General features: G+C 40.9%; 1 protein-coding gene across 1 annotated transcript; it reads left to right on the forward strand.

The window, feature by feature from the left end:
* The first annotated feature begins 215 nt into the window (after positions 1-215).
* Positions 216-10,402, forward strand: adhfe1 (alcohol dehydrogenase iron containing 1). The gene is made up of 14 exons (XM_013139263.3): positions 216-324; positions 533-570; positions 778-821; positions 1,158-1,211; positions 1,407-1,561; positions 1,741-1,937; positions 2,399-2,476; positions 8,373-8,478; positions 8,789-8,941; positions 9,081-9,179; positions 9,299-9,377; positions 9,717-9,813; positions 9,931-10,088; positions 10,273-10,402. Exons 1-14 carry the CDS (start codon positions 272-274, stop codon positions 10,354-10,356), a joined length of 1,395 nt encoding a protein of 464 aa, XP_012994717.2. The 5' UTR covers positions 216-271; the 3' UTR covers positions 10,357-10,402.
* Positions 10,403-10,903: the final 501 nt, after the last annotated feature.

A 10,903-nucleotide genomic window follows, 5' to 3' on the forward strand; every position in this document is an offset into this window, starting at 1 on the left:
TGCCTATCCTAATTTTTAATGAACTCTCTTTCATGCAGCATCTTAGCATCATATTTTATTTGCGTCGCAAATATCTTTCAGCGCATATTCCAGGAAAAGAAAATAAGATTCGAATTGAAATGTTGTTAAACAGCTACATGACCCCTGTTCTATATCTGTTCACATGCTGTGCTGTGAGAGGCGCTCGTTTGCTTGTTCAATGTCTGGACTTATACCCTTTTCCGAAGTCCAAAGCAAACCCAAAAGGCAGAAAGTAAAACACTTGGACAACATGGCAAGACGCGATAGGGTAGTACATTTGCTCAGGCAACTTGAAAAAGCAGCGTAAGTTAATAACCATGATGCATAATGTAAGATTCATACAAATGTGATTGAAAAACTTATTAGGGCATGAAATAATTTACATCGCTTGTTACTGTAGTAGCCTAGGTGTCAGTGTAGCGTTGAAGGGAACAGGACCTTGCACTGCCATGTTTAACATTGTTAGTACGACCTGTATGAAAATGCGGGTGTTTTACCTCCCCATTTACAGGTGCAGTTGTCCTGCCCATTCCCATAAATTCTATCGAGGTAGGTTGAAATAACTTTTTATTAGAACAAACGTATAGTTAATTAGGCGAATATTAAGTTAACACCGTCATGTACAAAAGCTCATCTGATTAGACAAAGGTGGTTTTATAAATGGGTGCTAAATAGTTTGAATAGAAAGTTGGCCAAACAGTGTTTTTTACCCTGTCATAACATGGTTGTTTTAAAGTTGTAATATTTGTTCTTTAGCTTCAGGACATGACTGTGGAAGAAAGACTGACTATGCATTTGAGGTGAATATTTAACCAAATGTGTACTTTATTGACGTGACCCCCAGAGGCTTTGCATAATGGTAAATAAGCCCCAGAGGCAGCCATCCATGTACAAGATCAGTATCATTCATTCAACCAAAGCCTACCTTAATCAAACTGGCTTAGCATAAAAGCTGTTCAAAAGGCTTTTAAGTTTTCTGTGGTTTGTAAGTACTGCAATTAATATTATTGAGAAAATATATTTTATATTTTTAAATAAGTAATTAGCAGTAATGTTTCTAATACATCTAATTAGTGAGAAGTAGTAAATAGTATTCTGCTTTGGCCAATGTCCATATTTTTTGTTTTACATTTCAGATGGCCAGCTCAAACATTAGATATGGAGAGGGTGTCACACAAGAAATTGGTATGGTAAATAAATGTCTACTATTTCTCTACATGATACTGTTCCTGATAAGATTAGCAACTCAATGGTATGGTGTTGTGTTGGGTTCATGAGAAAATAAACATACAATGTAAATACTCACAATGATGCTTTTAACATTAACATTGATAACCTCACCAAGATTACCAAAGATGTAACAAATTTCGATTTTTTTATTTCAGGATCTTCAAAATATGGGAGCCCAAAATGTGTGTCTTATGACGGACAATAACCTGTCTCAGCTCCCTCCTGTCAAAGCTGTGTTGGAATCCCTGATTAAGAATGGGGTAAACTACAAAGTTTATGACAATGTGCGTGTGGAACCAACAGATTCCAGGTAGGTGAGCATTGTAAATTACGTTATGTGTCTCTTTTAGTGCTCTACTTCTGACTGGTATTCTACCCGATAAGGGCACTGTGTGAAAGTAGTGCTCTATGAGGGAATAGGATACCATTTGGGACACAGACCGTTTTTATACCTCAGTGGTTTTCTAATCAAATTTCTACTCTTTAAAGCTTCAAGGACGCAATTGCTTTTGCCAAGAAAGAAACGTTTGATGTTTATGTTGCCGTGGGAGGAGGCTCAGTGATGGACACCTGTAAAGCTGCCAACCTGTATGCCAGCCATCCTGAGGCAGATTTCCTAGACTTTGTCAATGCGCCCATAGGAAAGGGAAAGCCTGTAATTGGTGCTCTCAAGCCCCTAATAGCAGGTATTAATAAAGGGTTGTATTTCTCTGTTTCTTCACACTACACGCACTGGTTAAGATTACTGGGTTGAGGCAAAAAGGTTTACAAACTTTTGACCCTGGTAAATATTTGATTGTTTTTGTGGATGGTTGTGCACACCTGATTTTGATATGACTGTCCCTAGTCCATGCCATAAAAAACAAAAGTGAACTTTTTTTTACCTGTTTATCCTCTTGATGTTTCATTCAACATATTAACAAAAACCTAAACTTTAGTCAAAGTAAAAAAAAATTGAAAGAAAAAATGAATAATATAATTTCTTTTTTTTTAATATGTGCCAAAACATTGACAGCCCAGGATAAACAGCAAATCAAATATTTTCACAGCCAGTTTTACTCAATATTAGTGGAGGGCACCGCAGCAGTTGAAGATGTCTGAAAATGTGCACAGGTTTCTCACATCACATTGCCATCTTTCTCCTAAGTTCCCACAACAGCAGGGACTGGCAGTGAGACGACAGGTGTTGCTATCTTCGACTATGAAAAACTGAAGGCAAAGACTGGTACGTTAAAAAACAAGGGTTGTGTATGAACAAGTACTCTGTGTGGGTGTGGGTGTGTGTGTGTGTGTGTGTGTGTGTGTGTATGAGTGAATAACACTGTCCTCAAAGTTGATGTGTTTGAAGCAGGAAAAATGGGCAAGTATAAGGATCTGAGCGAATTGGACAATGGCAAAATTGTGATGACTAGACGATTGGGTCAGAGCATCTCCAAAACTGCAGCCCTTGTGGGGTGTTCCCGGTCTGCAGTGGTCAGTACCTATCAAAAGTGGTCCAAGGAAGGAAAAGCGGTGAACCGGCTGACCCCTGTACAACTATCGAAAGCGCCTACAATTGGCATGTGAGCATCAGAACCAGACCACGGAACAATGAAAAAGTGTCCTGGTCTGATGAATCATGTTTCCTTTTACATCACGTGGATGGCCGTGTGCGTCGCTTACCTGAAGAACACATGGCACCAGGATGCAGTATGGGAAGGAGGCATGTCGGCGGAGGTAGTGTGATGCTTTGGACAATGTTTTGCTGGGAAACCTTGGGTCCTGCCATTCATGTGGATGTTACTTTGACACGTACCACCTACTTGAGAATTGTTGCAGTTCAAGTGCACTCTTTCAAGGCAACGGTATCCCTGATGACATTGGCCTCTTTCAGCAGGATAATACGCCCCGCCACAAAGCAAAAATGGTTCAGGAATGGTTTGAAGAACACAACAACGAGTTCAAGGTGTTTACTTGGCCTCCAAATTCCCCAGATCTTAATCCAATCCAGCATCTGTGGGATGTGCTGGACAAACAAGTCTGATCCATGGAGGCCCCACCTAGCAACTTACAGGACTTAAAGGATCTGCAGTTAACGTCTTGGTGCCAGATACCACATCACACCTTTATAGGTCTAGTGGAGTCTAGACAGGTCAGGGCTGTTTTGGCGGCAAAAGGGGGACCTACTCAATATTCGGCAGGTGGTCATAATGTTATGGCTGATTGGGGTGTATGTGTGTATACATATCAGAGTTGGTGACTGAAGTCGCAGACTTGGACTGAAATCGCACTGAAGTCACCAATAAATTGACTTGTGGCTTGTTCGATCTGTTCAAAGGACTTAATACTTGACTTGGACTTGTAGTAATTGGACATGTGACATTCAAGATAAATATATAATAGCTAAAACTAAGGAAAAAACTTGACTTCCAGCTTTGTTCTGGTCTGGTAGCTCAAGCAATTACATTTGAAAGTCACCTAGGTAACGTTAGGGATAGTGCATCTGTTCCATTTGTAATAGCATTTGGCGACAAAGATTTTTTACATTCAGTGAGAAGCCTAATCAGAGTTGGGGAGTAACAGATTACATAACAGTATATTAAATCTTTTACGTTACCAACTAAAATATTGTATAGGATTAACAGACTCTTTTGGGGGAAAAAAGGTTACTTTGGATTACTTCAATTGAAAAAGAATAGATGCGCGTAATAATTATGACACAGTGCATGTTTGAGTTTATTATTGAATGTTATAAAAACATTGTTATTTGAGCCAGAGGCGTTGCTAGGATCACAACATTCGGGGCTTAGCCCCACCCCCAGCCCTGCCCGGGACAGGAAGTCTAAGGTTTTGAATGTACCCGCGGAAAATGACAATGTACACACTAGCGGTCCACACGTCTAGATTGTCATAATGCGCAATCGGAATTATAGATGAATAGATCAGGGGCTATTTTTTATTATTATTATTTATGGTCAGTTTGAGAGCCAGGGCTAAGGACACTGATTTGAACCAAAATATAAATTGTGCGCCTCAGCTGTGTGTGTGTGTGTGTGTGTGTGAGATCATCATGCAAAGGTGGTCGCGTATAACCAGTTTGGTGACGGAGGAAGCGCTAGTTAAAATTTCTCGGGTTTTGGTTGGTTGGATGGGTGTTAAAAACAGAGTATATCTACTCAACGCATAGTTCTCAGAACAATTATATATAATTGGCCTACCTGGTGTTATATCTTTTTCAAGTTCCAAGGTTTATTTGTCAAATGCACCGAATAACACAGCCAGGCCGAGTTGCACCGAATAACTTTTACAGGAATTGTTGAATAAATGTGGCAACTATTTGTTAGATAGCTGTAACATGGTGCTGCCTTCAAGATAAAACATTATATGGAATTTACCATGACATTTGAGGAGAAAAGGTGTGTTGGGAAGCACTCTGCCAAAGGATGATTGTTTGCATTTGACGTGGCCACACCAACTCTGTCCAATAGAGGTAGTCCATGTGATTCTGCTTGCTTTGCATCTCTGAAAATTTTTTCATTGGTTATCATTAGCTGCTGACCTGATTTACTTTAAGCTAAGAGTGCAGGTTTATAATCACAGTTTATTTCTTTCATTTGTGTTTTGAAATATCCATCACTGGTTGCCATAATAATAGCTGGTTACATTCGCGCGGATAAATCTTATTTCCATGCAGGTGTTCACGATTGCAAACGTGCATTCGCGTGCCGGGGTTTCTGCAACATTTTGACAATGTTGATTGTGGAGCAAATCATCAGACTACTGCAGATTTTGGAATACCCAATAGGTTATCCCTATTGCTTGTACATCTTTTCCTTCCCTTCGCTTCTCTATTAATGTGCTTGGACCCAGAGCTCTGTGAACAGCCAGCCTCTTTAGCAATGACCTTTTGTGTCTTGCCCTCCTTGTTCAATGTGTCAATGGTCGTCTTTTGGACAGCTGTCTTCCCCATGATTGCGTAGCCTACAGAACTAAACTGAGAGACCATTTAAAGGCCTTTGCAGGTGTTTAGAGTTAATTAGCTGATTAGAGTGTGGCACCAGGTGTCTTCAATATTGAACCTTTTCACAATATTCAAATTTTCTGAGATACTGAATTTGGGGTTTTCATTAGTTGTCAGTTATAATAATCAAAATTAAAAGAAATAAACAATTGAAATATATCAGTCTTTGTGGAATGAATGTATACATTATACAAGTTTCACTTTTTGAAGGGAATTACTGAAATAAATCAACTTTTTGATTATATTCTAATTATATGACCTGTATGTGTATGTATATATGTATGTGTATGTATGTGTATATATACATATAAACATAATTGTATAGTTAGAACTGTATAATGTTATGACATCCTTCAGTGCCAATGTATATACAGCTCTGGAAAAAATTCTTAAATCAGCATCTCTAAATGTATGGCAGCCATTCCATTCCAGTGTCTCTTAAATTCCAATACAAGCTCACCTCATTTTACTTAATGAGGTACTGATTAGGTGATTACCCGAACCAAATCTAATTTAATGAGGAAAAGTATAAAAACCACTGCTGTGGTAATCACTATCCTCTTGCAATAGGACCAGTTAAAACGCAGAGGGCAAAAATGACTGTCCACTGACCCAGATGACTGTCAACTCATTCGAATGTCACTAAATAACCATAGGTTGACATCAAGTGACCTACAAAAAGAATAGAAAACAGCAGCTGGGGTGAAGAGCACTGCGAGGACAGTTTGAAACAGGCTCCTAGGGGCAGGGCTGAAGTCGTGCAAAGCTAGAAAAAAAAACGTAATCACTGAGAAGCAAAGAAAAGCGAGGATGAAGTTTGCGAAAGACCATAAGGATTGGACCGTAGAGGAAAGGAGTAAGATAATCTCTGACGAGTCAAATTTTCTGCTTTGTCCAACACCTGGTCGTCTAATGGTTAGACAGAGACCTGGAGAGGCCTACAAACCACAGTCTCTCAGCCACTGTGAAATTTGGTGGAGGATCGGTGATGATCTGGGGATGCCTCACCAAGGCTGGAATCAGGCAGATTTGTCTTTGTGAAGGATGCACGAATCAAGCAAAGTATACGATTATCCTGGAAGAACACCTGCTTCCTTCTGCTCTGACAATGTTCCCCAACTCTGAGAATTGTTTTTTCAAGCAGGACAATGCTCCATGCCACACAGCCAGGTCAATCAAGGTGTGGATGGAGGACCACCAGATCAAGACCCTGTCATGGCCAGCCCAATCTCCAGACCTGAACCCCTTTGAAAACCTCTTGATCAAGAGGAAGATGGATGGTCTCAAGCCATCAAACAAAGCTGAGCTACTTGACTTTTAGTGCCAGGAGTGGGATAAAGTTTGTGTGTGTATGTGTATACACACACACACCGATCAACCCCATATTTTTTATGTATGTACAGTGGGGAGAACAGGTATTTGATACACTGCCAATTTTGCAGGTTTTCCTACTTACAAAGCATGTAGAGGTTTGTAATTTATCATAGGTACACTTCAACTGTGAGAGATGGAATCTAAAATAAAAATCCAGAAAATCACAATAGGCAAGCAGCTTGGTGAGAAGGCAAAAACTGTTGACGCAATTATTAGAAAATGGAAGAAGTTCAAGACGACAGTCAGTCTCCCTCTGTCTGGGGTTCCATGCAAAATCTCACCTCGTGGGGCATCAATGATCATGAGGAAGGTGAGGGATCAGCCCAGAACTACACCTGAAGAGAGCTGGGACCACAGTCTCAACGAAAACCATTAGTAACACACTACACCGTCATTACTTAAAATCCTGCAGTGCACGCAAGGTCGCCGTGTTCAAGTCCAGGCCCGTCTGAAGATTGCCAATGATCATCTGGATGACCCAGAGGAGGAATGGGAGAAGGTCATGTAGTCTCATGAGACAAAAATAGAGCTTTTTGGTCTAAACTCCACTCGCCGTGTTTGGAGGAAGAAGAAGGATGAGTACAACCCCAAGAACACCATCCCAACCGTGAAGCATGGAGGTGGAAACATCATTCTTTGGGGATGCTTTTCTGCATAGGAGATAGGACGACTGCACCATATTGAGGGGAGGATGAATGGGGCCATGTATCGTGAGATCTTGGCCAACAACCTCCTTTCCTCAGTAAGAGCATTGAAGATGGGTGGTGGCTTGGTCTTCCAGCATGACAACGACCCAAAACACACAGCCAGGGCAACTAAGGAGTGGCTCCGTAAGAAGCATCTCAAGGTCCTGGAGTAGCCTAGCCAGTCTCCAGACCTGAACCCAATAGAAAATCTTTGGAGGAAGCTGAAAGTCCGTATTGCCCAGTGACAGCCTCGAAACCTGAAGGATCTGGAGAAGGTCTGTATGGAGGAGTGGGCCAAAATCCCTGCTGCAGTGTGAGCAAACCTGGTCAAGAACTACAGGAAACGTATGATCTTTGTAATTGTAAACAAAGGTTTCTGTACCAAATATTAAGTTCTGCTTTTCTGATTTATCAAATACTTATGTCATGCAATAAAATGCTAATTAAATACTTAAAAATCATAAAATGGGATTTTCTAGGTTTTTGTTTTAGATTCCGTCACTCACAGCTGAAGAGTACCTATGATAAAAATGACAGACTTCTACATGCTTTGTAAGTGGGAAAACCTGAAATATCGGCAGTGTATCAAATACTTGTTCTCTCCACTGTATATAATATACATACACACACACACACACATACATACATACATACATACATACATACATACATACATACATACATACATACATACATACATACATACATACATACATACATACATACATACATACATACATACATACATACATACATACATACATACATACATACGATGCTGGCCTTAACATTGTGGTCTGGGTGGACACTGGAGGTCAAGCTTGGGAGGAACTTGCATCACATGACACAACATTGTGGAAGTGGAATCCCCAAGGATTCAAGGGGAGGAAACATGGTGTTTGCCATTACCTTGTGTAAATAGGATAAACACTGTCAGTGCAATGCTAGATATCTTTCACATTAGTTAGATTTCTGGCCTCACATTCACTTATGTTTCTGTGTTTGAATGTTTCATTAAATGGCTCAACATGTCTTGCGTGTCATGTTTTTTTATGGTTCAGGCATTGCTAACCGAGCTATTAAGCCAACCCTTGGAATAGTGGATCCTCTTCACACTCTTCATATGCCTGAGAGGGTGGCTGCGAACAGCGGTTTTGATGTGCTATGGTATGTACTTAAAACTTGTATTTCTGGGTACGTGCCACATGTGGCTTTGAGATTGAGTTAGCATAATCTGATGCTTTCCTAAGGCCTTTTTATAATGTGGATTTTCAGTGTGCTCTAACTCTCAAAATCTAACTCAACATGCCCCACTCTACCAACATTTTTCAGTGACCTGTGTAGAATCTTTTCCCACTCTAGTGTTTCTCAGTGTGTCATCAAATTGCCCCTTGTCCTTGCAAGGCCAGACTGACTGACACCATAGGAAAATAAAATGTGAAATTCAGTCTGTATTCTGTGTTCCCGTTCTGCGCAGCCACGCCCTGGAGTCCTACACTGCTCTGCCCTACAACATGCGCAGCCCCTGCCCTCCCAACCCCATGAGCCGGCCCGCATACCAGGGCAGTAACCCCATCAGCGATGTCTGGTCCAGGCATGCTCTTAATATAGTGGCCAAGTACATGAAACGGTAAACGCTCACTCGATGAAGGTTGCGCTTGCTTTCCGCAGCTGAACACGCCAGTTCTGCAGTTGCGCTGTTCTTCTTATCGTCCCTGGAGTCGCAGGTTTAATGACATTTCACCAGGTTTGTTTTTCCTCTCTTTAAGGGCAGTGAACAATGCTGACGATGTAGAGGCCCGGTCCAGTATGCATCTTGCCAGTGTGTTTGCCGGGATCGGGTTCGGAAATGCTGGTGTACACTTATGGTGAAGGGTTCGTCGTGCATCACGTTTGGTTGCAGCTGTGCTCTTCCGTGTCCTCATGTTAATAGTTTTAGTGTATGCTGTGATTGATGTGACTGATATGATTTTTTCTTCTTCTTTAGCCACGGCATGTCTTATCCTATTGCTGGAAATGTGAAAACCTACATGGCTAAGGGCTATAATGTGGAACACCCTGTTGTGGTAACACTCGTTGTGTCCTTGTTCTCTATTTTTAGCAGCAGTACAAAGCAACCTATGACTTTTTTTTGTTTAATGTGTCTTCTATGAAACCTTATTAGATATTTTTAATTAAAGAAATATATTTTTTCCCACAGTTAGGAGAATGGAGGTGTTTACACTGTCAGCCCAATTCTGATTGGTTTTGCATGTCTTTTGATAAGATTTGTTTTCATAGTTGATTGGATTGGGCTTAATTTAGTTTAAAAGAAATATTAGAATTTGTCTACCTGCTTAAAACCCGTCATTATACGCATATTTCATTGTTGGTTTTCTGTTCTGTGTTTTTCTTTGATGCCACAGCCTCATGGCCTGTCAGTAGTGCTAACCTCGCCTGCTGTTTTTGCCTTCACTGCCAGTATGTGTCCAGACCGCCACCTGGAGGCTGCAGAGATACTTGGTAAGAGCCACCCTTCCCACAGGAATTACCCAATTCCCTATACAGTACACTGATCAAAAATATTGCTCAAATGTTCTTTCTTTATGTAGATATATCTGGTTCTATTGATCTTCTCAGGGGGACACGTGAAGAACACCAAGCGGGCCGACGCTGGGCTGCTCCTGGCTGACACCCTGAGACAGTTCCTCTATGACCTGAAGGTGGACGACGGCCTAAGCGCCATCGGCTACACCAAGAACGACATACCTGACCTAGTCCGAGGAACAATACCACAGGTAGCTCACACTTACACGTTCAGGACATGTTCTACTGTCAAACTCTGATTAATTGTTATTATAAATGAATTATATACATTCCCAAGGAGACATTTGTGCTTGTGTTGGTTTTCATACAAGAATACGTCTTTATATGGTGGTTCCTGTGTTTTTCACTGACCATGCAACTGGTTTTTTCTTTCAGGAGAGGGTGACAAAGCTGTCTCCTAGAGAACACACTGAGGAGGATTTGACAAATTTGTTTGAGGCCTCACTTAAGCTTTACTAAGAATGTATCTAAAATAATTTTTTCAATAAATATTTTCAGGCATGTGTATGCTGAATGCTTTTTTTTAGCGATGCTGTTATGAATGTACGGCATTAAGACAACAAGCATGGATACGGTGCTCTGTTTCAGACTTATTAGGCAATAAGCCAGACAGACTTAGACTAGCGATGGTCTGAAGGTGGTAGAAGGATGCTTGGCACAGATGTTTGACCAGACCATCAACAGTCAAAGGAAAGGACAGTATGTTCTGGCCATGGTCAGGTCAGTTATAATTGTATGCTGGACCTGTTGAGTGATGCCAACAGGTAGAGCCTCGGCTTTGCTGCTGATTGTGTTGGGTTTCTTTCAGTATACTTCACCCACACTCATAACATGGTTACTAAACTCTAATGCACGATATAGGCTAAATGTCCTTTATATCACTGACTGTCCGCCTGCATACACTCTCTATGGCAGTAAACCCACCTACGTCAATTGCCCAAGGCTAATATAAATTTTCAACAATTTAGTACGCTATTGCAAAATGTTCTGAATTCGTTTGAAGATG

The sequence above is a fragment of the Esox lucius genome, chromosome 3, assembly GCF_011004845.1.
Source record: "Esox lucius isolate fEsoLuc1 chromosome 3, fEsoLuc1.pri, whole genome shotgun sequence".
In the NCBI taxonomy this organism is placed as follows: Eukaryota; Metazoa; Chordata; class Actinopteri; order Esociformes; family Esocidae; genus Esox; species Esox lucius.